The 27936-nt window shown below is 43.1% G+C and overlaps 1 protein-coding gene and 1 non-coding gene across 4 annotated transcripts; one reads left to right on the top strand and one right to left on the bottom strand.

Moving 5' to 3' along the window:
* Positions 1-2350: 2350 nt before the first annotated feature.
* Positions 2351-27441, top strand: STEEP1 (STING1 ER exit protein 1). Of its 3 annotated transcripts, XM_059049695.2 has the most exons (7): positions 2351-2543; positions 5224-5341; positions 17997-18038; positions 21332-21470; positions 22328-22417; positions 23018-23110; positions 24322-27441. In XM_059049695.2, the coding sequence occupies exons 1-7, from the start codon at positions 2420-2422 to the stop codon at positions 24382-24384; spliced, it is 669 nt and encodes a 222-aa protein (XP_058905678.1). In that variant the 5' UTR covers positions 2351-2419; the 3' UTR covers positions 24385-27441. The 3 variants fall into 3 exon arrangements, with proteins under 3 accessions (XP_058905678.1, XP_058905679.1, XP_066879376.1); XM_059049696.2 differs by lacking the exon at positions 17997-18038 and having other exon boundaries at positions 2362-2543; XM_067023275.1 differs by lacking the exons at positions 23018-23110; positions 24322-27441 and adding an exon at positions 22520-22615 and having other exon boundaries at positions 2362-2543.
* TRNAK-UUU (transfer RNA lysine (anticodon UUU)) lies at positions 12484-12558 on the bottom strand. Its single transcript has one exon. It is a non-coding gene; the product is annotated as a tRNA-Lys (tRNA).
* Positions 27442-27936: the final 495 nt, after the last annotated feature.

Genomic DNA, 27936 nt, shown 5'->3' on the forward strand with positions numbered 1-27936 from the left:
TTCCAGCTAACCTGTCAATTTTCTGGTCACCAGCTCCTGCTTCCTTCAATAAGTTCTCTGTTAAAAATTCACTCTTTTGGTGTCATCACTTGAAGCTATCCAATGTAAACTGTCTCAATGTCCTTATTCTGGATTGCCCCAGGCTCTGGTCCTCCACAGAGAGCATTCTGGGAGAGTTTCTGGGTTGAGGAAGGAAGGGTGGAAGATGTTCCCTAAACCTGTGGCAAACGAGATCATTACGATGCCTCTATTTGCAAATCACTTACATGATTAGGGTCTAGTATTCAAAAATATATAACGAACTCTCACAATTGAACAATATAATAATAACCCAATTAAAAATGGGCAAAGGATTGGAATAGACATTTCTCCAAAGAAGATAAGCATGTGAAAAGGTGCTCAGTATCATTAGCCATCAGAGAAAGGCAAATCAAAGTCACAGTGAGATACCACTTCACACTCACCAGGATGGCTGTAATAAAAAAGACAAAGATAATTATTGGTGAGGACATGAAGAAATCAGAACCCCACATACATTTCTGGTGGTATGTAAATGTAAAATGTAAAATAATAAACTTGCTTTGGAAAACATTCTTAGCAGTTCCTCAAAAAGTTAAACATAAGGTTAGCATATGACCCAGCAATTCCACTCTTAAGTAAACACCCAAGAGAACATATGTCCTCACAAAACATAAAAGCATAGAAACACATGTTCTCACAAAAACCTGGACACCAATGTCCATAGTAGCACTACTCTTTATATCACAAAAATGGAAACAACCCAATTGTCCATCAACTGATGAATGAATAAACACAATGTGGTGTATCCATACAACAGAATATTATTCAGTCATAAAAAGTAATGAAGTTATTTTTTACCGATTCATTACTCCTTTTTTACTGATTCATGGTACAACATGGTTGAACCTTGAAAACATAAGTGAAAGAAGCCAGATACCAACAGCCACATATTGTATGATTTCATTCATATAAAATGTCCAGAAGAGGCAAATCCAGAGAGAGAAAGTTAGATTAGTAGTTGCCAGTGGCTGGGAAAGAGGTGGGGAGAGTGACTGCTAAGGGATATGGGATTTCTTTTGGGGATGATGAAAATATTAGGTAGTGGTGATAGTTGCAAAACTTTGTGAACGTACTAAAACCCACTGAATTATACACTTTGAAAGGGTGAATTATGGGACTTCCCTGGTAGCGCAGTTGTTAAGAATCCACCTGCCAATGCAGGGGTATACGAGTTCGAGTCCTGGTCCGGGAAGATCCCTCATGCCACGGAGCAACTAAGCCCATGTGCCACAACTACTGAGCCTGCGCTCTAGAGCCCGTGAACCACAACTACTGAGCTCGCGCGCCACGACTACTGAAGCCCTCGTGCCTAGAGCCCATGTTCTGCTACAGAGAAGCCACTGCAGTGAGAAGCCCACGCACCGCAACAGAGTAGCCCCTCTAGCTGCTAAAGAAAGCCTGTGTGTAGCAACGAAAACCCAACACAATCAAAAAATAAATTAATTTTTTAAAAGGGTGGGGCTTTCCTGGTGGCGCAGTGGTTGAGAGTCTGCCTGCCGATGCAGGGAACACGGGTTCGTGCCCCGGCCCGGGAGGATCCCACATGCCGCGGAGCGGCTGGGCCCGTGAGCCATGGTCGCTGAGCCTGCGCGTCCGGAGCCTGTGCTCCGCAATGGGAGAGGCCACGACAGTGAGAGGCCCGCGTACCGCAGAAAAAAAAAAAAGGGTGAATTATGTTATGTGAATTAGATCTCAATTTTTAACATTCCTCTACTTCATTAGGTACTCATCCTGAATACAGCCAATCAAAATCATATTTAGAGGCACACCTAAAATCTGTATCATGCATATAAAGTGTAAATAGTTCTTTCTTTTGTGTGTGTGTGTGTGTGTGTGTGGTACGCGGGCCTCTCACTGTCGTGGCCTCTCCCGTTGCGGAGCACAGGCTCCGGACGCGCGGGCTCAGCGGCCATGGCTCACGAGCGCAGCAGCTCCGCGGCATGGGGGATCCTCCCAGACCGGGGCACGAACCCGTATCCCCTGCATCGGCAGGCGGATTCTCAACCACTACGCCACCAGGGAAGCCCAGTTCTTTCTTATATCTAGTTATATATATGTATATATGCATATACATACGTATACACGTATAGAAATATAAATGAATAATTTAAATTATTAAGAGTGTCCCAAGTAAAGCAGTCCCAGAGAACTTAGGTCAGGTTATGGGAGACTCAGGGTGTCCCGATGCATCTTAGCCTAATGGTACGGCCGGGAAGCTTACAGGACTACTACGGACGCGTGACCAGCCTAGGTAGGGGAGAGCCGCGACACATGAGTGACGTCATTCCTGCGCGACTCTTACTTTTGTCTTTCTCTTTTACGACTGCTGCTCTGAGCTATGCCTAAAGTCGTTTCCCGGTCCGTAGTCTGCTCCGACACCCGGGACCGGGAGGAGTATGACGACGGCGAGAAGCCCCTTCACGTCTACTACTGTTTATGCGGCCAGATGGTCCTGGTGCTGGGTGAGTAGTCTGCAAGGAGCGAAACTTCGGGTTCTCGAGGGCGCATTTCCTCTGGCTGTGATCTGGCAGCCGAGTCCTATGAGAGGATTGCCCTCTCCATCAAAATCCTCCGTACCCATCCCGCCCCACTCCAGGGCAGCTTTACGGTTTTCTGTTTAACCTTGTGATTCTGTATCCAGACCTTTCTCAAAACTAAATTCCTCTTGCATAAAAAATATACTCACTCTCCTCCCACTCTGCGATTAGAAACTTTGTAACCTTTCTGTCAGATACAAGGATATTGTAACAGCTCTGATGTTACATGAAAATAACCTCCTACCCGCATTGATCCTACATTCTCCTCCAGCTATAACCTCATTTCTTTGCTTCTTTTATAGCGAAACTTCTAAAAGAATTACCGATATGGGATGTCTCTGCATCCTCACTTCCCATTCCTTCTTGCCCTCACTTCAAGCAGGCTTTCCTTCTCCCCTCACCGTCCAAATCATATTTGCCAAAGTTACTAACGAACGTGTTACCAATTCCAGTGGTCAATTATCAGTGCTCATTTAAATCCCCTCTCAGTGGCATTTGACAGATGATCACTCCATCCTTCTAGAAACCCTTCATTTGCATCCAAGACTCCACACTTTACTGATTTTTCTCCTACCTTGATTTTCCCCCTTCTCAGTGTCTGGCTCCTTTTTCTGTATCAGACTTTTAGGCATTGCACGGCCCTACGGCTCAGTCCTCTCATCTGTTCTCAATCTGTACTCATTCCTTAGGCGATCTCAACCATTCCCAACCTTTAAATACCATCTGTATGCTGATGACTCCCAAATGTTCCTCTTTAACCTGCACCTCTTCTCAAACTCCAACTGCCTACTCAGCGTCTCCATTTGGATGTCTAGTGGACCTCTTAAAGAGACCGTGTTCTCACAACATTGTAAATCAACTATACTTAAATAAAGTTTTTAAAACTTAAAAAAAAAAGAGAGAGGGAGACCATGTTCAAAATTAACTTCATGATCTCCTACTTTCTGCTCTCCACTGTTCCTCTCAGACTTCCTTATCACAGTCAGTGGTACCACTCTTAACAGAGTATCTCAGAATCATTCTTGACTTCTCCATCCAGTCCATCAACAAATTCTGCAGGGGCTTCCTTGAAAATCTATCTAGAATCTACTTTTTACCACCTCCATTTCTCCAAGCCACCACCATCCCTCACCTGGATTGCCACAGTAGTCTCTTGCTCACCACTCTTTGTCCCCAGAGTCCTGTTCCAAACCAGTGTTTTCCTGTAAAGCCAAGAATAAGACCGAAGTCCATAACGAGACCCTGTGTGATCAGACCTCCAGCTACCTCTCAGATTTCATCTCCTAACACTCTTCCCCTTGCTCACTGCACTCCAGCTACAGCGGGCTTTTTGATTTTTCTCTGTCATGTCAAAATGTTCCTGCCCACAGGGCCTTTGGGATCGGTATTTCTTCTGCCTCAAACCCTTTCCCCTCCATGCCCCCTTACTTCATTCAGGTCTCTGCTGGAATGTCACTTCCTTGGAGAACCCTTCCATGACTACCTTATCTAAAATAGCACCCCTGTCACTCTTTGTCCTCTTACCGTGCCTGATTTTTCTGGGTAGCATTTATCACTATCTGGATCACTGTGCATCCTCTTAATATCCTGTCTAACTTTTTTTATTAGCACTTATCATTTATCCAAGATCATGTTATATAATTATTAATTTGAAAATTTCTGCCTCCTCTGCTGGCCCGTACACTTCATCAGGTCAGGGTCTTTGTCTGCTCGGATCTTTGCTGAATCCTCAGCACAGTGTTCCAACTGTGTCTGGTACATAGAAGGCCCTCCCGTCTTTACTGAGTAAATGAATTCCCTTTTGATCACTTAGAGATGGGTCTGAATTCTTGTTCTGCTTCCTATTAAATGCGTGGCCGATCTCTTAGCCTTCCTAATCCACAATTCCCTTACCTTTAAGCTAGGAATAGTAAATGTCTACTCCGGCAGGTCGTTGAGAAGTCACGAGCTGATGTGCAAACTGCCTTATGCTAACTCCCCTCTCCACCTCCTCCATGAATCTCCAATCACTCTGATCACTTGACTTCTCTGTCATCCGTTAGGTACTTAATTTGCATTGTATCAATTTTCCGTCTGCTTTATAACTCTACCTAATTTATTTCCTGTATGTTTTCATTGTTTTTGGATTAGAACGCCTCTAACTGGGTTGGGTCATTCACATACCATATATATAATAGCATACCGCCTACCCACTCTCTCCTTTCCAAAGCACTTATCCAACTTTTCCAATGAATGCCTTCCTCATAGGCATTCCAGGATGCTTGATCGTCTCTTCTCATTCTAATGCATTATAGCACAAGCCAAGTGTACCAGGATCAGCAATACTCCTAGAAAACTTGAATTGCAGTGCTGGGAAGGACTTTTGAGATAATATAATCAAGTAAGGAGAAAGAGCCCTAGAGAGGAAGTGATTAGCCGGAGCTGGGGCTAAAATCCAGGTCTCCTGACACCAAGTCATTTTTAGTTGGAACATTCAATAATAGGCTTCAATAAGCGTGATAATTATAGTAAAAATTACAGTGCTAAGGGCCCCACTGAAAGCTTCTGATTGCCTCAGGGTATTTTTCAGTGGCTCTCGTGACCAAATCTTTCTCCATTCCGTCAGACTGTCAGTTGGAGAAATTGCCCATGAGGCCCCGGGATCGGTCCCGTGTGATCGATGCTGCCAAACACGCCCACAAGTTTTGTAACACAGAAGACGAGGAGACTATGTATCTTCGGAGGTAAGAGGTTGATGTTCTCTGTCTACGATTTCCTGGTTGTCTTGGGGTCTAGTTCTGAGGAGTATAAATACCCCATCTAGCGTGGAACAGGTCATCCATTTGGGGCCCAATACTTTGACATTTGTGGTGGGTCTCTAACTTCTGTTAATGCAGCCATATCTTTATTGTGCTTTGTTGAAGTGGTGCTGAGGTGTGATTCTGTTGCCATTTGATAGCTGTAATTTGGAGTTTTTTGCAAGTAGAATGAGTTCATTCAACCTGTAATCTCCAGCACACCAGGTGCCGGGCACTGAGCTAGGGACTGGATCTGCAAAGATAAATAAGGCACTGGTCCTTACCATTAAAGAGCTCATGGCTCAGTGAGGGAACAGATTACCTATTGTGATATGATAAAATACTGGTGTGGTGGACAGAAACCTATGAGGAAACAGACGGCAGCAAATCATCTTGCCTGAACGGTGGTCAAGAAAGACACCAGAAGATGGTGGCATTTGTGTTTGGCCTTGAACTAGGATTTCACCAAGTAGATGGAGGAGCATTCCAAGTGGAGGGACGCTGGAGGCATTAAAAGCATCAAATATGGTGTGCCTGGGAAATTTAAGTAGTCCCTTGTGGCTAGAGCCTAAGTTACTTTACAGGAAGGGGTTCATGCCTCCTGGGGTGAGGACAGAATAGAATGCTAAAGTAGAGAAGTTTGGACTTTATCTTTAGGCAATGGCCATCTTCTTTTTTTAAGTAGAGGAGTGACATGGTTAGATCTGTTTTAGATTTGGGAGTCCTTGGTGTATATGGGGAATTGAAACCTGGGAAGGGGTACAATTACATGGAAAGTGTGTGGAGCAAGAAGAGAGGATTGAAGACATAATCCTGGGAAACATTGATGTTTGAAAAGCAGACAAAATAATTGGAACATAACCAGGAGAACCTGGTGATGTGGAAAACAGGAGAGGAGAGAATTTCAAGACGTGAGGGAAGGGGGTGGCCATCAACAGGTGCCAAATGCCACAGAGAGGTCATCCTGCTCTAAGTCCATTCATTCATTCAGCAAATATTTCATTCATTGAGCTCCTGCTGTGTGCCAGGTACTGTCCTAAAAGTCTGGGATATACTAGTATATTCGTTTGTTAGGGCTGCTATAACAAAGTACCGTAAACTAGGTGGCTTAAAACAACAGAAATGAATTGTCTCACAGTTCTAGAGGCTGGAATCTGAGATTACTGTGTCGGTAGGGCCATGCTCTCTCTGAAGGTTCTAGGGGAGGAGCCTTCCTTGCCCCTTCCTAGCTTCTGGTGTTTGCCGGCAGTCCTTGACATTTCTTGACTTGTAGATGCGTCACTCTAGTCTCTGTCTGCATCATTGTATGGCTTTTTCCCTGTGTTTCTGTCTCTGTGTTTCTTCTCTTCTTATAAGGACACCAGTTATATTAAATTAAGGGAACATTCTGCTCATCTCTGTGACCTCATCTTAACTAATTATATCTGCAATGACCCTCTTTTCAAATAAGGTCACACTCTGAGGTTCCTGGAAGGACATAACTTTTTTTTTTTTTTTTTTTAGGACATAACTTTTTAAGGGACACTATCCAAACCAGTACAACCAGTAAACAAGCAAAGAACCTTGCCCGTACAGAGCTTATATTCTAGTGTTGAACCGGAAGAAGCTACAGGCTGACATCTAGTTATGTTTATTTAAGAAACCAAACTGTTATCAGCCCACACTAATGAAAACAGTTAGAAACTATTGCTAGGCGACATTCAGTACCAAATCAGGCACCACTGTGACAACTGGGCTTCTAGAATTATGTAATTGAAGAGAAAATTGCTTATATACAGGATACAAGTGGGGACACAGATTATAAAACATATGAAATTCACAAAGGCAGGCCCTCCAGGTAACATTGGGGAAGTCCTCCATTGTGGTATATAGGAAGGTTTATAAATAACATGCCCCATCTAAAGCTAATCCATTCTCTTGTGCTTTTTCTCCCTCTATTAACCTTTATTTAGGTTTCTGAGTTTGGAAATTCTCAACTGACTGTCTTTAGGATTGCTAAAATATTTATTACATGTATCATAACTATATATAACAGTTCTAGATAATATGTATTAAATGTATATATATATTAGTAAATACAGAAAGTAATCTAACAACACAACTAGGCCACAGGCTCCTATGGCACTATAAGGCAGTTGCTGTCACCTGTAGGCCAGAAAAGTGGGAGGCCCTAGACTGAAGTGGCAACCCTGGAATCCAGTCAGCCTGATCCTGGAAGTGAGCCAGCTTTGGGCCCAGCCTTAATGCCGGGTATTGCACAGGCCAGTGGCCTCTGGCCAAGTGACTCTCTTGGGCCACAGAGTTCTCAGAGTTTACCAACACGGCATGGTAGACTTCCCCCTTGGTTGACATAGTTCCTGCTCTAATCATGAACAGTCTTTCCAAGGGCCCACTTTAGCATTCTCCTTTCTTATCAGGGGTGAAATTTCAGTCTGATCTTACCCCTCCTATTCGTTAGCCAGATGAGTGTGGGAGCCCCAGTTACTGAAAATATGGCAGTCTGCGTAATGCATGCCCTGGAGCCTGTCACTTTCCACCTCCAAGTCTTCCATTCTAAAGTACCTCTCGGGCTTCCCTGGTGGCGCAGTGGTCGAGATTCCACCTGCCGATGCAGGGGAAGCGGGTTCGTGCCCCGGTCCGGGAAGATCCCACGTGCCGCGGAGCGGCTGGGCCCGTGAGCCATGGCCGCCGAGCCTGCGCGTCCGGAGCCTGTGCTCCACAACGGGAGAGGCCACAACAGTGAGAGGCCCGCGTACCGCAAAAAAATAAATAAATAACTAAAAATTAAAAAATAAAAATAAAGTACCTCTCCTTTGACTCTGTTGTTCCCTGGTACCTTCCTTCCCTCATCCATTGCTTCCCCAGTTGCCCATCCAGTGGGTGCTTTTCTATCTGGATCTTTGTTGACCATGCCTCCCTTGATGCTATCTCCTTCCTTGACTTCTGTGAAGCTACTCTTGTGATTCTCCTTCTACTTCTTTGGCTTTCTCAGTCTTCTGGATTCTTCTTCCTGCCCCTTAAATGTTGGCATTCCCCAGGGTTCTGACCTTGATTTTATCCCCTCTCTCTATATATACTCTCCTTGGCCATTCTCACCACCTCTCATGACATCAGTTACGCTTATATGCTGATGACTCACAAAATCTAGATCTGCCTCCGTTTGTCTCTTGTGCCCCAAACTGTATATCTAACTACCTGTTCTACCTCTTCACCTGATGTTCTACCTCAGATACAGCATGACTAAAGCCAAACTCATTTCTCTAACGTGGAAAATCCCACAGATTGGTTCACTCAGTGCCACTCCAACACTCTTCTGTTTTACCTGCCTATATACCAGTGCCTGTAAAGATAGGGTACATATTCCAGCTTCTCCCCACTCCAAAAACCCCCTAAGATTCTGAATGTGACTTAGCTTTTGCCAAGTAAAATAGACGGAAGTAGAAGTTGGTGGGTGGGGCTTCCAAGGAAAGTCCTTTTTACGCTTCTCATTCCTTCCTGCTTTTTGGAAAACGGGCGTGATAATTGGAGCACCAGCACCCATCCTGGGACTGGAAAGGGAAGGCCACAAGGATTGCAGAGTTTTTGCCATGCTATCCTTGGGTCTCAACCGTTACCAGGAACCGCCTTCCTCTACACTTATTTTACGTGAGCAGAAACTCTTGTGTTGAAGCCACTGCAGTCAGGTCTCTGAAGGTGTCAGCTAAACACAATTCCTTCTTTCTCCTTCTCCTACGATGACATCGCCATTCATGCAGAGGCCCAGGGCAGAAATCTGGGAGCCAGTCCTTTGTCTCATCCATCCCTGCCCCCCACCATCCCCTGCACACATCCAGTCACTCACCTTGTACTGTCGATTCTACCTTCTAGTCTGTCTTATGGCTGCCTCCTCCTGTTCAGCCCTGCCACACTGCCATCATTCTGGTACCTAACATCACTTGCTTGGGCTATCGAAGTGTCCTCTTACCTCCCCCCACCCCCGCTCTCCTCCAGTCTATCGTCTACTGCCTGGACGATCTCACATGCACGTTATGTCAGTTTCCTGCTTCAACTCTTTCAGTGACTCTTCATCACCTACAGCAGTGCCTTTCAAACGTTTTTAAACAATGAATTCTGTCTTCAAATGAAATTTTTACCAGAAGTATAAATAAGCAAGAAGCTTCTCTGATTGGGGAAGAGTTGAGCCCAACCCATTAAGGACTTCTCCCCTTTCTCCTATCCGATTTCATTTAGGGATCATTGTGGAGCGCAATTTAAAAAATCCTGGCTAGCAGGATAAAATCCAAGTCTGAAGGCTCTGTATGATCTAGCCCTAGCCTACCTGTTCATCCTCGTCTCCTGGTATTCCTATGGTTTTTTGTTGTTGTTGTTTGTTATTTTGAACAGTAAACATTGATTGTCTCATAGTTTCTGTGGGTCAGGAATTTAAGAACAGCTTAGCTGGATGGTCTCTCATGAGGCTGTGGTTAAAAGGTCGACCATGGGTACAGTCATTTGAAGTCTTAATTAGGGCTGGAGGTTCCACTTCCAAGGTGGTTCACTCACATGGTTGGCAGCTGAGTGCTAACTGTTGGGAAGAAGCATTCGTTCTTTAGAACAAGGATCTTCCATAGGGCTGCTTGAGTATCCTCGTGACATGGCAGCTGGCTTCCCACAGTGTGAGTAATCCAAGAGAGAGTGAGTTGGAAGCTATAATGTCTTTTATGACCAAGACTCAGAAGTTACACACCATCATTTCTTCATTGTCTTATTGGTGTCACAAGTCAGCTGTGTTCATTGTGGGAGGGCATTATACAAGGATGATTGACATTATTATGTCAATACCAGGGATCGAGAATCATTGGGACCATCTTAGATGCTGCTACCACAACCAGGGAGAATGTTTTATTTTGTCTTTGGCCTTTCCTATGTCACATATTACTAGAGATTAAGGACAAGAAAGAAAATAAAGGTCCATAAAGTCCAAATATCTAGCTCATATTAATCACTTCTTTATAATTGTACCACTTAAAACCCTTGTCTTATTTGTATTAGAGTCTCAATATCTCAAGAAGATGAACTTTTTTTCTTTTTTGGCTGTGCCGTGCGGCTTGCGGGATCTTAGTTCCCCGACCAGGGATTGAACCCATGCCCTCTGCAGTGGAAGCATGGAGTCCCAACCACTGGACTGCCGGGGAAGTCCCTGTAGCTTTTTGTGTCTGGCATCTTTCATTTAGTATATTTTTAAGATTCATCCATGTGTAGAATGACTCAATAAATCATTCTTTTGGGGGGTGCTGCATTGGGTCTTCGTTGCTGCGCGTGGCCTTCCTCTAGTTGCATCCAGTAGGGGCTACTGTTCATTGCGGTGTGCGTGCTTCTCATTGCAGTGGCTTCTCTTGTTGCAGAGCACGGGCTCTAGGTGCACGGGCTTCAGTAGTTGTGGCTCATGGGCTCAGTAGTTGTGACACACGGGCTTAGTTGCTCCGTGGCATGTGGATCTTCCTGGACCAGGGCTCGAACCCGTGTCCCCTGCATCGGCAGGTGAATTCTTAACGACTGCGCCACCAGGGAAGTCCTGTGTTGTTGTTTTTTTAAACTAACTTTTAAAAGTATTATGGCTAATGCTGCTGTAAACATTTGTGTGCAAGTTTTTGTGTGAACATGCTTTTGGTTCTCATGGGTGGATATGTATGAGTTGCTGGATCATATGGTAACTCTGTGTTTAACCTTTTGAGGACCTGGTAGAGTGGTTTCAAAAGCAGTTGCACCATTTTACATTCTTGCCAGTAGTATATGAGGGTTCCTGTTTCTCCACATCCTTGCCAATAATTGTTATTGTCTGCCTTTTTGATATAGCTATTCTAGTGTGTATGAGATGGTGTCATTGTGGTTTTGATTGCATTTCCCTGATGGCTAATGATGTTGAGCTTTTCATGTCCTTATTGGTCATTTATATATCTTCTTTGGAGAAATGTCTAGTCAAATTCTTTGTTCAGGGCGTCCCTGGTGGTGTAGAGGTTGAGAGTCCACCTGCCGATGCGGGGAACGCGGGTTCGTGCCCCAGTCCGGGAGGATCCCACGTGCCGCGGAGCGGCTGGGCCTGTGAGCCATGGCCGCTGAGCCTGCACGTCCGGAGCCTGTGCTCTGCAATGGGAGAGGCCACAGCAGTGAGAGGCCCGCGTACCACAAAAAAAAATAAATAAATAAATAAATAATAAATTCTTTGTCCATTTTTGGGCTTCCCTGGTGGCTCAGTGGTTAAGAACCTGCCTGCCAATGCAGGGGACACGGGTTTGAGCCCTGGTCCGGGAAGATACCACATGCCGCGGATAAGGCTGTGTGCCATGGCTACTGAGTCTGCGCTCTAGAGCCCGCAAGCCACAACTACTGAGCCCATGTGCCACAACTACTGAAGCCCGCTCGCCTAGAGCCCATGCTCCGCAACAGGGGAAGCCACTGCAATGAGAAGCCCGTGCACCACAATGAAGAGTAGGCCCCCCTTGCCGCAACTAGAGAAAGCCCACGCACAGCTACAAAGACCCAACACAGCCAAAAATAAATAAATAAAATAAATAAATTTTAAAAAAATTCTTTGTCCATTTTTTAAATGGAGTATATTGTTGTAAGAATTTTTTATTATGGATACTAGTCCCTTATCGGGTATATGATTTACAAATATTTTTTTCCCATTCTGTGGGTTGCCTTTTCACTTTCTTGATGGTATTCCTGGAAGCACAAAAGTTATTCATTTTAATTGTCCCATTTACCTATTTTTTCTTTGATTGCTTGTGCTGTAGGTGTCATAGTTTTAAAACCGTTGCCTGATCTAAGGTCTTGAAGATTTATACTTATGTATTCTAACAGTTTTATAGGTTTGATTGTTACCTTTTTTTTTTTTTTTTTTTTGCTGCACCTTGGTATATGGGATCTTAGTTCCCCAACCAGGGATTGAACCCACACCCCCTGCACTGGAAGCGCAGAGTCTTAACCATTGGACCACCAGGGAAGTCCCAGTTCTTACCTTTAAGTCATTCATCCATTTTGAGTTAATTTTTAAATTTTTTATTTATTTATTTTTTGGCCATGCCACACAGCTTATGGGATCTTAGTTCCCTGACCAGGGATCAAACCTGGGCCCCCTGCAGTGGAAAAGTGCAGAGTCCTAACCACTGGACCACCAGGGAACTCCCCATTTTGAGTTAATTTTTGTACATAGTGTGAGGTAGGGATCTAAAGTAATCCTTTTGTGTGTGGATATCCAGTTATCCTGGTACTATTTATTGAAAGACTATTCTTTCCCCTATTGAATGGTCTTGGCACCACTGAAAATAAATTTACCATATATGTATGGGTTTATTGTGGACTCTCAGTTCTGTTCCATTGATCTATATGTCTGTCCTTATGCCAGTACCACCCTGTCTTGATTACTGTGGCTTTGTATTAAGTTTTGAAATTATGTACGAGTCCACCAACTTTGTTCTTCTTCAAGACTGTTTTGTCTATTCTGGATTCCTTACAATTCCATGTGAATTTTAGGGTCAGCTTGTCAATTTCTGCAAAAAAGCCAGCTGGGATTTTGATAGGGCTTGTGTTGAAGTTGTAGATTCATTTGGAAAGTATTGCCATATCAACAATATTAAGTCTTCAATCCATGAACATGAAGTGTCATTCCATTTACTTAGGTCTTTAATTTCTTTCAGCGATGTTTTGTAGTTTTCAGTGCACAAGTTATGCACTTCCTTTGTTAAATTTATTCCTAAGTATTTTATTCTTTTTGATGCTATTGTAACTGGACTTGTTTTCTTAACTTCGTTTTTGGATTGTTCATTTCTAGTGTATAGGACTACCATTAATTTGTGAATATTGATTTTATATCCTGCAGCTTTGCTAAACTTGTTTATTAGTCCTAAAAGTGTGTGTGTGTGTGTGTGTGTGTGTGTGTGTGTGTGTGTGTATGTTTTAGGGTTTCTATATATAAGATTATATCATCTGCAAATAGAGATGGTTTTACTTTTTCCCTTCCAATCTGGATGCTTTTTATTTCTTTTTCTTGCCTAATTGCCCTGGCTAGAACTTCCAGTACAGTGTTGAATAGAAGTGTTGAGAGTGGATATCCTTGTCTTCTTCCTGATCTTAGAGGGAAAGGTTTCAGTTTTTCATCATTAAATATGATGTTAGTTTATGTGGCTTAGTAGATGTGAATTTTTCATAGATGCCCCTTATAAGGTAGAGGAGGTTCCCTTCTATTTCTAGTATATTGAAGGGGCTTTGAATTTTGTCAGATGCTTTTTATGCATCTGTTAAGATTATCGTGTGTTTCTCTTTTATTCTATTATTATAGTGTATCGCATTGATTGATTTTTTTGTGTGTGTGTTGCACCAATCTTGCATTCCTGGGATAAATTCCACTTGGCCATATGGTGTAAACCTTCGTTATATGTTGCTTGATTCGGTTTTGCCTGTATTTTTTAAAAATTTTATTTATTTATTTTATTTTTGGCTGCGTTGGGTCTTCGTTGCTGCGTGCGGGCTTTCTCTAGTTGCGTCAAGTGGGGGCTACTCTTCGTTGCGGTGCGCGGGCTTCTCATTGCGGTGGCTTCTCTTGTTGCGGAGCACAGGCTGTAGGCATGCGGCCTCAGTAGTTGTGGCACGTGGGCTCAGTAGATGTGGCTCGTGGGCTTAGTTGCTCTGCAGCATGTGGGATCTTCCTGGACCAGGGCTCGAACCCGTGTCCTCTGCATTGGCAGGTGGATTCTTTTTTTTTCCTTTCTTTTTTTTTTTTTTTTTTCGTTACACGGGACTCTCACTGTTGTGGCCTCTCCCGTTGTGGAGCACAGGCTCCGGACGCGCAGGCTCGGCGGCCATGGCTCACGGGCCCAGCCGCTCCGCGGCACGTGGGATCTTCCCGGACCGGGGCACGAACCCGTGTCCCCTGCATCAGCAGGCAGACTGTCAACCACTGTGCCACCAGGGAAGCCCCTGTAGTTTTTTGTTTGTTTGTTTTGAGGATTTTTGTCTGTATATTTTAAACAATATTGATCTCTAGTGTGTTGTTTTTGTTGTTCTTGTGATGTCTTTGTCTGGTATTGAGGTAATACTGGCCTCTTAAGATGAGTTGGGAAGTGTTTCTTCCTCTTCTGAAGTTTGTGAAGCATTGGTATTAATTATTCTTTGAACTTTTGGTAGAATTCCCCAGCGAAGCAACTGGTCCTGGACTTTTCATTGTGCAAAGTTTTTTGATTACTAATTCAATCTCTTTATACTTGTTATAGTCTTTTCACATTTTCTATTTCTTTTCCAGTGAGTTTTGGTAGTTTGTGTCATTCTGTCATTCTAGGAATTTGTCCTTTTCATCTAGGTTATCTAGTTTGTTGGTATATAGTTGTTCATAGTATAATCTTAGAATCTTTTTTATGTCTGTACTATCAGTAGTACTCCCTTGATTTTTTTAGGTCCCAAGAACATTAGACTATTTGTAATTCTGTGAATATGCTGTACTGTTTTGCCTTTTGCACATAGTTCTCCCTCTGCCTGAAATACCGTTTTCTATTAGGACTGTTGACTTAAACATCACCTCCACACGAAGCCTTCCATGACTGCCTCAGACAGACTTGGTGCTCCCACCTCAGTGTTCCCATTACACCATATACATTCCTCCATTTAAGAACTTACCTCCATGGTTATAGTTTTCCTCACTAAACTTAAATTCTTATAAGAATTCATTTAGTCAATATTTATTGCAGTACTGTGCTTAGCTCTGGGGATAGAGTGTGAGACAGGCATGGTCTCTGCTGACCTCTGATCTCATGGACCTTGCAGTCTAGTGGGATGCCAGAAAAGTAAAGTAATTATGATTATGGAAAGTCATATGAATGAAACAAAGGGTTCATACAGAATCACATGAAAACCTCTTTGAAAAGGTGTTCAGGGAAGGCCTCTATGTCTAGGTGATAGTTGAACTGAGACCAAAAAAGATGAGAATGCGACAGGCTTGGCAAAGTGGTGAGAAGAGCATTCCGTGCAGAGAGAAGAGTGTGTGTGAAAGTTCAAAGGTGGGAAAGCACTTGTTTGTTCCAAGAACAAAAGAAGGCTGGTGTGGAGAGTGCACAGTGAGGTGGGGAGGGAATGTAGGAGATGAGGCTGGGCCCCATTCTCTGCTCAGTCAGTGCCTAGAAGGCCATGGTAAGGAGTTTGCATTTTATTCTAGCTGTCTTGGGAAGCCACTCTTGCCTCTATTTAGAGGATGATTTAGAGTGAGATGGTAATGGAAGAAGGTTCTAGAATAAGCGATCAGAATTTTTATTTTAGATATGAATTTAGAGTGGAGAAGGCCTAACTATCATACACACGATTGATTTGACCACACAGAAATCTCAAATTTCCACGGGGGGAAAAAGTCAAAGACAACTGTCAAACTGGGGAAGAAATATTTGCAAGGCCCCTTAACGTTTGCAAGTCTCCATAATATAAAATAAAAAGACAATTCAATACACAAAAAATATGAACTGACAATTCACAGAAAAGAAAATACAAATGCCTCTTCAACATATGAAAAGGTGCCTGACTTCACTCTTTAAAATTATGAGATCACATTTTTCACGTGCCAGATTGGCAATAATACATTTTAATAACATACTGTGTCGGTGAGACTGTAAGGAAACAGGAAGTCTCACAGGGGTGGTGGGGGTATAAATTGCTTCAACTTCTCTAGAGAGTGATTTGGCTGTATCTATCAGAATTTAAAGTGGATACACTCTACGAGTTTATCCAGCAGGTAAAAGACATTTTGGTTCATTCATACAAATGGATGGAATGCAGCCCTTAAAGAGAATGAAACAACGCTTTATCAATAGATGGGGAAGGATCACATATATTTTTTAAGCAAGATTTTAAAGTGTGACAGAAAGATAGATAAGATGAAAAGGCAGAGGGCTATGTACCAGATGAAGGAACAAGATAAAACCCTAGGAAAACAACGAAATGAAATGGACATAGGCAATATTCCAGAAAGAGAATTCAGAAAAATGATAGTGAAGATGATCCAGGACCTTGGAAAAAGAATGGAGGCAAAGATTAAGAAGATGAAAGAAATGTTTAACAGAGATCTGGAAGAATTAAAGAACAAACAAACAGAGATGAACAATACAGTAACTGAAATGAAAAATACTCTAGAAGGAATCAATAGCAGAATAACTGAGGCAGAAGAACGGATAAGTGACCTGGAAGACAGAATGGTGGAATTCACTGCTGCGGAACAGAATAAAGAAAAAAGAATGAAAAGGAGTGAAGACAGCCTAAGAGACCTCTGGGACAACATTAAACGCAACAACATTCACATTATAGGGGTCCCAGAAGGAGAAGAGAGAGAGAAAGGACCCGAGAAAATATTTGAAGAGATTATAGTCAAAAACTTCCCTAACATGGGAAAGGAAATAGCCACCCAAGTCCAGGAAGTGCAGAGAGTCCCATACAGGATAAACCCAAGGAGAAACACGCCGAGACACATAGTAATCAAATTGGCAAAAATTAAAGACAAAGAAAAATTATTGAAAGCAGCAAGGGAAAAACGACAAATATCATACAAGGGAACTCCCATAAGGTTAACAGCTGATTTCTCAGCAGAAACTCTACAAGCCAGAAGGGAGTAGCATGATATATTTAAAGTGATGAAAGGGAAGAACCTACAACCAAGATTACTCTACCCGGCAAGGAACTCATTCAGATTCGATGGAGAAATCAAAAGCTTTACAGACAAGCAAAAGCTACGAGAATTTAGCACCACCAAACTGGCTCTACAACAAATGCTAAAAGAACTTCTCTAAGTGGGAAACACAAGAGAAGAAAAGGACCTACAAAAACAAACCCGAAACACTTAAGAAAATGGTCATAGGAACATACATATTGATAATCACCTTAAACGTGAATGGATTAAATGCTCCAACCAAAAGACACAGGCTTGCAGAAAGGATACAAAAACAAGACCCATCTATATGCTGTCTACAAGAGACCCACTTCAGACCTAGGGACACATAGAGACTGAAAGTGAGGGGATGGAAAAAGATATTCCATGCAAATGGAAATCAAAAGAAAGCAGGAGTAGCTATACTCATATCAGATAAAATAGACTTTAAAATAAAGAATGTTACAAGAGACAAGGAAAGACACTACATAATGATCAAGGGGTCGATCCAAGAAGAAGGTGCCCTCAACTGTAAAATGGGAATGATAACATGGCCTACCTCACAGGGTTGTTGTAAGGATCAAATGAGCTAGTACACATACAGTTCATAACAGCCCCTGGTACATAATAAAAGCTATACCAGTGATCGCCACTCTTGTTATTGTTGTCTCTGTTACTGTGACCCCAACTGCTGCTGTGACCACAGCTACTGCCGCGCCTCCTCCTCTGTCAGGGAGGTGCCTGCCCCATTTTAGGGGCTCAGTAAGTGTTTCTAGAAGGAAGGAATGCTTTAAAATGAATACATGTGTAAATAAGCAGCTGAGCTATGAAAGGATAACTTTTGAAAAGCCCTTTCAGCATTTGAAGAAATGAGCTAGTGAGGTTGGTAGCTTATGAGATTTGTTCGTATCTTTTTTTTTTTAACTTCCATTTTCTGTGCAGGCCTGAAGGCATTGAACGACAGTACAGGAAGAAATGTGCAAAGTAAGTATTAACAGTGTGGGTTTCTCCAAGCATAAGCAAGTAGAGGCAATGATGTGTTAGGAAAAGAAACATTTGGAGACAATTATCTGTTATATCTTTATCCCTATAATCTTACCTGCCTTCAAACTTCAATTATGCAAATGCCAATATGCTTCTTAAAGAGATGCAACTGACCAAGTTATGTCTCTGACCAGCTGGCCACAAAAATGGGTTTTTAAACGTAGCATTATTTTTTCACTGAGGTGTAACTTATATATAATAAAATTTGCCTTTCCTAAGTGTACAGTCTGATGAGTGTTGACAAAAGCATAGAACCATGTAACATCACCACTCCTGTGACATAGACGTTTCCAGTGCTTCTTTGCAGTCTCCTTCCTCACCCCTCCCGTCGCCAGCACTGATCTGCCTTCTGTTACCGTGGTTTTACCTTTTCTAAAATGTGATGTAAATTCTACAGTATGTGTTCTATTACCTACAATATGTATCTCCTACATCTGGTTTCTTTCATGTAGCATGATGCTTTGGGGATTCATCTGAGCTGTTATGTGTATCAGTAATTTGCTCCTCTTTATCGCTGAGTAGTAATCATTGCACCACAGTTTGTTTACCCATTGACCTGTTGAAGGGCATTTGAGTTGTTAATGGCTTTGGCTATTATAAATAAAGCTGCTATGAACATTCTAGTATAAATCTTGTGGGAACATGTGTTTTCTCTTGGAGTGGAATTGTTGGGTCATATGGTAAATGTAACATAGTGTAATTTTTTTTAATATTTATTTTTTATTTATTTTGGTTGCACCAGGTCTTAGTTGTGGCAGGCAGGCTCCTTAGTTGTGGCACGCGGACTCCTTAGTTGTGCCATGCAAACTCTTAGTTGCAGCCTGCCTGTGGGATCTGGTTCCGTGATCAGGGATTGAACCTGGGTCCCCTGCATTAGGAGTGCAGAGTCTTAACCACTGTGCCACCAGGGAAATCCCAACATAGTGTAATTTAATCCAAACTTATTTATAAAGTCTGTTATAGGACTATAGACCCAAGACCTTTAGAGACTATTATTTAAAGATACAGATGATTTCCAGCTTTAGGTTGTTAACAGTGAGAATATTAAAGTATAATAAGTTTAATCTTGTTGATGAATTACAGTTCAATCTTGGCTCTCCAAAGACTCAGACTAGAATTAAAGCAGGGAAATGGCTAAGAAGGCATTTTAGTTTACAGCCACATTAGATTTGTTAGACTACTTTAATCGTATCTTATGGGTATGGGTCTACTTCACTTAGCTGAAGAAGTATAATAGAAGTGACCAACCAGGATTTCCCTGGTGGCGCAGTGGTTAAGAATCCTCCTGCCAGTGCAGGGGACAAAGATTCAAGCCCTGGTCCGGGAAGATCCCACATGCCGCAGAACAACTAAGCCTGTGCGCCACAACTACTGAGCCCGCATGCCACAACTACTGAAGCCTGTGCACCTAGAGCCCATGCTCTGCAACAAGAGAAGCCACTGCAATGAGAAGCCCTCACACTGCAACGAAGAGTAACCCCCACTCGCTGCAACTAGAGAAAGCCTGTGTGCAGCAACGAAGACTCAAACCCACCAAAAATAAATAAATTAATTTTTTAAAAAAAGAAATGACCAACCAAAGAAAGTATGACGATTGCTACAGAGCTTAGTTGGCGGACCACTGCAGTGGAGCCTTTATGCTCCTTCTTTTTTTAAAAAAATATAATTCATTAATTAATTTTTATTTTTGGCTGAGTTGGGTCTTTGTTGCTGCGTGTGGGCTTTCTCTAGTTGCGGTGAGTGGGGGCTACTCTTCATTGCAGTGCACGGGCTTCTCATCGCGGTGGCTTCTCTTGTTGCAGAGCACGGGCTCTAGGTGTGTGGGCTTCAGTAGTTGAGGCTTGCGGGCCCTAGAGAGTAGGCTCAGTAGTTGTGGCGCACGGGCTTAGTTGCTCCGCGGCATGTGGGATTGTCCTGGCCCAGGGCTCGAACCTGTGTCCCCTGTATTGGCAGGTGGATTCTTAACCACTGCACCACCAGGGAAGCCCTATGCTCCTTCTTGACACTGCAAAAACAGAACTAGACAGTATCCCCAAACTAGTTACCCAGACTTCTGGGAATAATGGCAGTAGTTTTAACTGGAAAGCAATCAGTAGCAAGAGCCAGCGTTTCCCAAACTTCTCTAATTATAAGAATCACTTGGGATGCTAAGACGGATTCCTGGGCCTCACCCCCCCAGAGTTGATGAATCAGGATCCTCTGGGGGAGGGCCCTCAGAATCTGATGATCAGCAATTTTAACAAGCAACATCAGTGATTCAGTGATTCTCTATTATTTTTTTTTTTAGGGACAGTGTGTGATGTTCTGATTTCCCCCCATCGTTTTATTTATTTATTTTTTTAAACATCTTTATTGGAGTATAATTGCTTTACAGTGGTGTGTTAGTTTCTGCTTTACAACAAAGTGAATCAGTTATACATATGTTCCCATATCTCTTCCCTCTTGCGTCTCCCTCCCTCCCACCCCTCTAGGTGGTCACAAAGCACTGAGCTGACCTCCCTGTGCTATGCGGCTGCTTCCCACTAGCTATCTATCTTACGTTTGGTAGTGTATATATGTCCATGCCACTCTCTCGCTTTGTCACAGCTTACCCTTCCCCCTCCCCATATCCTCAAGGCCATGCTCTAGTAGGTCTGTGTTTTATTCCCTTCCTACCCCTAGGCTCTTCATGACATTTTTTTTTTTAGATTCCATATATTTGTGTTAGCATACGGTATTTGTTTTTCTCCTTCTGACTTATTTTTGGCTGCATTGTGTGTTTGTTGCTGCACGCGGGCTTTCTCTAGTTGTGGCGAGCGGGGGCTACTCTTCGTTGTGGTGCACCGCGGGCTTCTCATTGCAGTGGCTTCTCTTGTTGTGGAGCACGGGGTCTAAGCACGTGGGCTTCAGCAGTTGTAGCACGTGGGCTCAGTAGTTGTGGCTCGTGGGCTCTAGAGCACAGGCACAGTAGTTGTGGCGCACGGGCTTAGTTGCTCCGCGGCATGTGGGATCTTTCCGGACCAGGGTTCAAACCCGTGTCCCCTGCATTGGCAGGTGGATTCTTAACCACTGCGCCGCCAGAGAAGCCCAACCGTCAGTGATTCTTATCAAGTAGTTTTGGGGAACACTGGGAAGAGCTAATCATCAGTTTATGCCACAAACAGAAATATTCCGAGTGTAAGCACGCTTTGTGAAGCACCGTTTTGGGGATTTGGATTCTGAGGCCTCTGTGAGATTCACTCTGCTTTTTGCAGGTGCGGGCTGCCACTCTTCTACCAGTCCCAACCGAAGAATGCTCCTGTGACCTTCATTGTGGATGGAGCAGTAGTGAAGTTTGGCCAGGGTTTTGGGAAGACGAACATATATACTCAGAAACAAGAGCCTCCTAAGAAGGTAATTATCAGTGAAGGAGACAGATGGGTTAATATAGCTACAGATTTAGCCCTAGAATTTTACATAAGATTATGGTGCATGAGAAACTGCCCTTTATGGGTGGTCTCTTTATTAAGAGAATGCCATTTTTGTGTATAAGCAGATTCTACAAAATTGTAACATCTATTATGTGTTCTCTTTTCTTTCCTACATCTGCTCTATGAGTAAAGTTAGAAATTGTATGGTTTTTATTCACATTTACTTCCTTTGAAATTTCTTGTTTTTCCAGTGTGAACAATTAAAAATTGAATGAATAAGGCTAGTCTTTAAATATACTTTTAAAAACCCTTGATGGCAGATACTATAAAAATATAATGCAAGTTAAAAGATGGACACTTTTAGGGGCTTCCATGGTGGCGCAGTGGTTGAGAATCTGCCTGCCAATGCAGGGGACGCGGGTTCGTGCCCCGGTCCGGGAAGATCACACATGCCGCAGAGCGGCTGGGCCCGTGAGCCATGGCCGCTGAGCCTGCGCGTCCAGAACCTGTGCTCCGCAACGGGAGAGGCCGCAATAGTGAGAGGCCCGCGCACCACAATGAAGAGTGGCCCCCGCTCGCCGCAACTAGAGAAAGCCCACGCACAGAAACGAAGACCCAACACAGCCAAAAATAAATTAATTAAATTTAATTTAATTTAAAAAAAATAAAAGATGGGCACTTTTAGATAGGCCAGCCTGTCCCAAGGAGGTCCCCTGCCCCGAGGAACCAGGCTTGTACACTTGCACACAACACACCCACTCACACATACACACTCACACACACACGACTCACAGAGCCTCTTGAGGTGACCTAGACTGATTCCTCTTCCTGCAACTCCAGGTGATGATGACGAAACGGACTAAAGACATGGGCAAGTTCAGCTCTGTCACTGTGTCTACTATTGATGAAGAGGAAGAGGAGATTGAGGCTGTAAGTGCTTCTGCCCTCAGGGGGATTTGGATGCGGGGCGGGGAGAGGGGACTCTCAAACCAGAGCGCTGAGTAGTACAATAACTAGAAACTTCGCTTGTAGATCTTGCTCTGCTACTATGAAACGCTGTGATACCGGGCTGGTTCCTGTGTCCCTGGATCTCAGGGATATCTCTGTAAGATAAGGAGCAGGGAGTTGGACTAGGTCAGTCATTTTTTTCATACTGTTTTTTGAGATGCCTTAGGGGGCAAATCCCTCCTCATCCCTCTTCAGTTGAAAAACTGCTGGGCCCAGCAATTTCAAGTCCCTTCCAGTGCCGCTCTGTTGCTGTGGGAGTCTGTCCCTAGCAAGAGCAGCAATTACCTTTATGGTATTTCAGTATAATGATGTTTACAGAGAGATGTTATCTGTTATTTAAACGTGGTTTCCATTGAAACCTGACTCTCCCAGATTATGGAAAAGCTGAGGAGTTGAAAGGGAGCAGAGTCTTGCCATGTCAGTAATAATTTCATAATTCGAGGAGTATAAACTTCTCCCGGGGTCTCTGTTGCTCCTCTTTGGTGAGACCGCTGGCCTAAGGGTGCTTCTTTCTCCCCGCAGAGAGAAGTCGCTGACTCGTATGCGCAGAATGCCAAGGTGATTGAAAAGCAGCTGGAGCGCAAAGGCATGAGCAAGAGGCGGCTGCAGGAGCTGGTGAGTGGCGGGGGCAGCGGATGGCAGGCGCCGGTCTGGACTGTTTGCGTTCCTTGGTCTGAAAGGCCCTCCGGCAGGCAGGGAGATCCTTTCCGAAGCCTGTCCGGGGTTATGGTGCGGCTGGCCGCCAGGGGTCTAACCGTGGGCCGTGGCTGTCAGTACATACCCTACTCTGGGATAGTGACCACAGGATCCAGGCCCCAGATGTTAGTTCTTGTTAGCCAACCCTAACGAGAATGATAAGTTAATCTGCTACGTGTGGTCCAAGGTCAGGAGTTCAAGATCGGGGCTCATGGGCGCTCTCCCAGGGTATGAGGCATACAGTGGGGCTACATTGGGGCACCAGGACTGGGGCTGGTCGCTGCTTCTTAAAGCACTGCTTCCACCACCACTATCTGCACTATTCCTGGGCTCTCTGTTGAGCACACACGTCTATATGTGATGGTGCCTATGTTTCTGTTTTCCCGATAATAAGTTACATATGATATTTCTTTCAAATCAGACATCCCAGCATTGGTGCCTCATCGAAAAGTATACCAGTCTATTCTACTGACTGTAGAGGACTTCTTGGTGACAGAGGCAGTGGGTCTTGAGAGCTGCTTCACCTTGCCATAGTGATCTAGAGCAGTGCTTCTCAGATTTTCTGAGGTGCAGGACCAGTGCTTGCTTCTTGTTTTAAAATTTGTCAAGAGTAGATTTGTAATTTATAAAATGCAATAAAAGTGAATTTGCCTGAATTCTTCTTATGAGATTATTTTACTTTATTATTCCTCTGTCAAATTTCTATAAAAGTTTCTAAATGCTTACTCTCAATTTTTGTGTGTATCTTCATGGACCGCACAACTTTAAGTAGCACTGTTCTAGAACAGTGTTCTTCCTCCTGTTCTGCCACAAATAGGACACTGATATGTCATGATATTGATTCCTCCAGTCCTTCAGGAGTCCTGGAGCTGTGGGATTCCCTACACTGATAGACCACAGCCCTGTGTGTTTACCCCATTTTACCATACAGATATTATCATCTTCAATGTGTGTCATAACATCAGAAAGGTTGGAAAGCACTTGCTAGAGTTTCCTCACAATTTTAGAAACACGGTTCTAGTTTGTATACTAAATGAGCATGAGGGGATAGTGTTGGGGCAGTTAGAATAAGGTAGGAAAATCAGAATTTTATGTCATGTGTCAGGACATATACTTTTCTTCCTTTCCAGGCTGAACTGGAAGCCAAGAAAGCGAAAATGAAGGGAACCTTGATCGACAACCAGTTCAAATGATCAGGACCTTTCTGTGACCCCAGACTGGAGGCAAGCATTTAGATCAGGAGGAAAACGAGTGTTTTCTTGACTACATGGAGTGGTTCCCACCTTTATGCCCCAGCAGAAGGCTTTACGTGGCTTCCCAGTGATTCTCCTACATTCAGTGAGGTCTTTGAGTCCATCTGACCTGCTTTCTAGAGATGAATTTTTATCAATCTTTCTGTGTATAGGTCTTCTGTACTATTTTTTGTCCATTTGATGTAAACGTCTTCGTCTGTGTAGAAGCTCTGTGAATGGATTAGGGCTTCAGTGTGTCTAATTTCTAGAGGAGCTATTCTTATTCCTTCTTCAAAGTTAATAAAATGGTTAAAGATTTTTGAAAAATAATATGATGTCATAGAAAAAAGTAACATGAATTACATTTTTTTTTTTTTTTTGGTGGTACGCGGGCCTCTCCCTGTTGTGGCCTCTCCCACTGTGGAGCACAGGATCCGGATGCGCAGGCTCAGCGGCCATGGCTCACGGGCCCAGCCGCTCCGCGGCATGTGGGATCTTCCCGGACCGGGGCAAGAACCCGTGTTCCCTGCATAGGCAGGCGGATTCTCAACCACTGCGCCGCCAGGGAAGCCCCATGAATTACATTTAAAGTTACAGCAAGCCAGATTCTTTTAAGTGGCTCTGTCTCTGTTCTTAGACTGGCAGGTATTGGCTAGAGTTTGAATCTCTCTACTGTCAGAGAAAATCCATAACAAGCCAGAATCTGCATAAAGTTTCCTTTACCTCAAATGTTAAAACTCTAGGCACGCCAACCCTTATCAGATGTTGTACATACAGAAGGAGAAGCCAGATTCAAGTGAGGGGGTAAAGGGAAGAGATATGGGAACATATGTACATGTATAACTGAGTCACTTTGTTGTAAAGCAGAAACTAACACACCATTGTAAAGCAATTATACTCCACTAAAGATGTTATAAAAAAAAAGATAGCTCTGATCCGAATGAAAATGGGGGCTTGGTAAGCAACCCAAGGGAGCTACCATCCTGTCAAGCAGCTAAGAGCATTGCTTCCATGTGTGGGCACGTGGGAGGGAGACATGGTAGAGTAAGAAATGACACCGAGATAAACAAAAGTTATCTGTTGACTGTCTTTTCTTTCACCTTTGCTATTTGTGGAGGAGTGTCGTATACATAAATATTTAATGTCACACTGCTTCAGTGACATCAGTAGGTAGTGTTTGTACCCATGTTTTTATCTGTTCACCTGTATTGCAAGGTGTTGGGACAGGAAGAGTGTTTTAGCCTCTTTGTATTATTTACATGGCTTGGGTGCTTAGTAGGCACCCAAGGCATGTATGTGAGGTGCTGCTGGGAAACAGTAGGACATTTTTCTTTGCTTTTTTCCCCCTGATTTCTGAGTTTGGAAGGAAAAGTAGGTTGGAGTGGGGGTAGGTGTGAGCTAGCAAGAACTGGGAGAAAGAGGGGTGGGGAGTCCTGGGAAAGCCCGGTGTGGGGCTGTGTGACCAGCTTCCCAGTTACTCTCCTGCATCCACTGGGGGCTTTGCAACTGAGTCTTCCTCTCCACCTCATTTCCTGGTCCTCATGTTGAGAGATAATTAGGCATCATGTGGATAAGCAACCATAACCTCCTCACAATTCCTTGACCACAACTCCAAACAATGACCTTTACCTTCACCCCCCTTTAGCCACAAACTCCTTGGATATCATCTACACCACCTGTGAGAGCCAATACTCTGCTCTGACCACAGCCTCCTACCATTGCTGCTCTTTCATACTTACTTCCACTAAACCTGTTTTGTTTTGTTTTTAGATTTGAAGAGAGATTATTATTTTTTCATTGAAGTATGGTTGATTTACAATATTGTGTTAGTTTCAGGTGTACGACAAAGTGATTTGGTTACACATACATATGTGTATATTTTTTCTATTCTTTTCCATTATAATTTCTTACAAGATATTCAATATAGTTCCCTGTGCTATGCAGTAGGACCTTGTTGTTTATCTATTTTATGTATAGCAGCGTGCATCTGTTAATCCCATACTCCCAATTTATGCACCCGCCTGCCCCCCTTTGGTACCCATGAGTTTGTTCTCTGTGTTTCTGAGTCTGCTTCTGTTTTGTAAATGAGTTCATTTGTACTATCTTTTAGATTCCACATATAAGTGATATCATATAACATTTGTCTTTCTCTGCCTGGCTTCACTTAGTATGATAATCTCTAGGTCCATCCATGTTGCTGCAAATGGCATTATTTCATGCTTTTTTATGGCTGAGTAATATTCCATTTTATATATGTACCACATCTTTGTTATCCATTCATCTGTCGATGGACATTTAGGTTGCTTCCATGTCTTGGCTATTGTTAACAGCGCTGCAATGAGCATTGGGGTGCGTGTATCTTTTCAAATCATGGTTTTCTCCAGATATATGCCCAGGAGTGGGATTGCTGGATCATATGGTAACTCTGTTTTTAGTTTTTAAAGGAACCTCCATACTGTTTTCCACAGTGGCTGCACCAATTTACATTCCTACACCCTCTCCAGCATTTATTATTTGTAGACTTTCTGATGATAGCCATTCTGACTGGTGTGAGGTGATACCTCACTGTAATTTTGATTTGCCTTCCTCTAATAATTGTTGAGCATCTTTTCATGTGCTTTTTGGCCATCTGTATGTCTTTTTTTTTTTTGATTGGGAACAGATCACACTTTTATTCTGAGCCATCAAGTAAAGTGCAATGTAAAGACCCTTGCATAGAGGACTCCCTGTAGCAAATGCGTGGTTACCTTTCTACATATTTTCTGAAGTATTTGCCTTTAGATGATAATCCGGAACCATTTCAACATCTGGTTCAACTTATGTATTTTATTTCCTCTTTAAGACTGCAAATTGTTATGTTGCTAGCACCAAACAAGCATGTGCTCTTCATTGTGTTTTATTCTTTCATGTTGAAATAGTTATTAAAATAACATGACATAGTCTCTCTACTCTATTTAGTTGTACTGTTTTAGCCATAAACGCAGTGTTTAAGAGTTAGTATAAAGAGCCATATTGAAATTTTGGAGAGTCTTATTCTATTTTTTGTTTGGTTTTGCAAATTATTGACTGTGATAATATAGTAAAATGTTGCCACCACAATAACTTTACATTTGGAAGTGTAATTTTATTGTTTAAGAGAAATTGAAAAGCTATTTATTTATTTATTGGCCACACTAGGCAGCTTGTGAAATCTTAGTTCCCTAACCAGGGACTAAACCTGGGCCCTGGCAGTGAAAGCCTAGTCCTAACCACTGGACCACCAGGGTATTCCTTGAAAAGCTTTTTAAAAACTAGCTTGTGTCAATCATTTCAGGAGCCTTACTGCTGCAGACCACCTCCTTTTCTTAAGGGAAAATATGCCCTTTTTTATTCCTTTGATGTTTTATTCTGCTTCTTCACCTGACTACTCCTCTTTTTCCCTCAGTTTTAACAAAGCACAGTCCATTACACTTCAGCTTTTAATCTTTTATATTCCTCCAGGAAAACAAAAAGCAACACTTATGGTGAACTCTA

This window comes from Kogia breviceps, chromosome X, assembly GCF_026419965.1.
Source record: "Kogia breviceps isolate mKogBre1 chromosome X, mKogBre1 haplotype 1, whole genome shotgun sequence".
In the NCBI taxonomy this organism is placed as follows: domain Eukaryota; kingdom Metazoa; phylum Chordata; class Mammalia; order Artiodactyla; family Physeteridae; genus Kogia; species Kogia breviceps.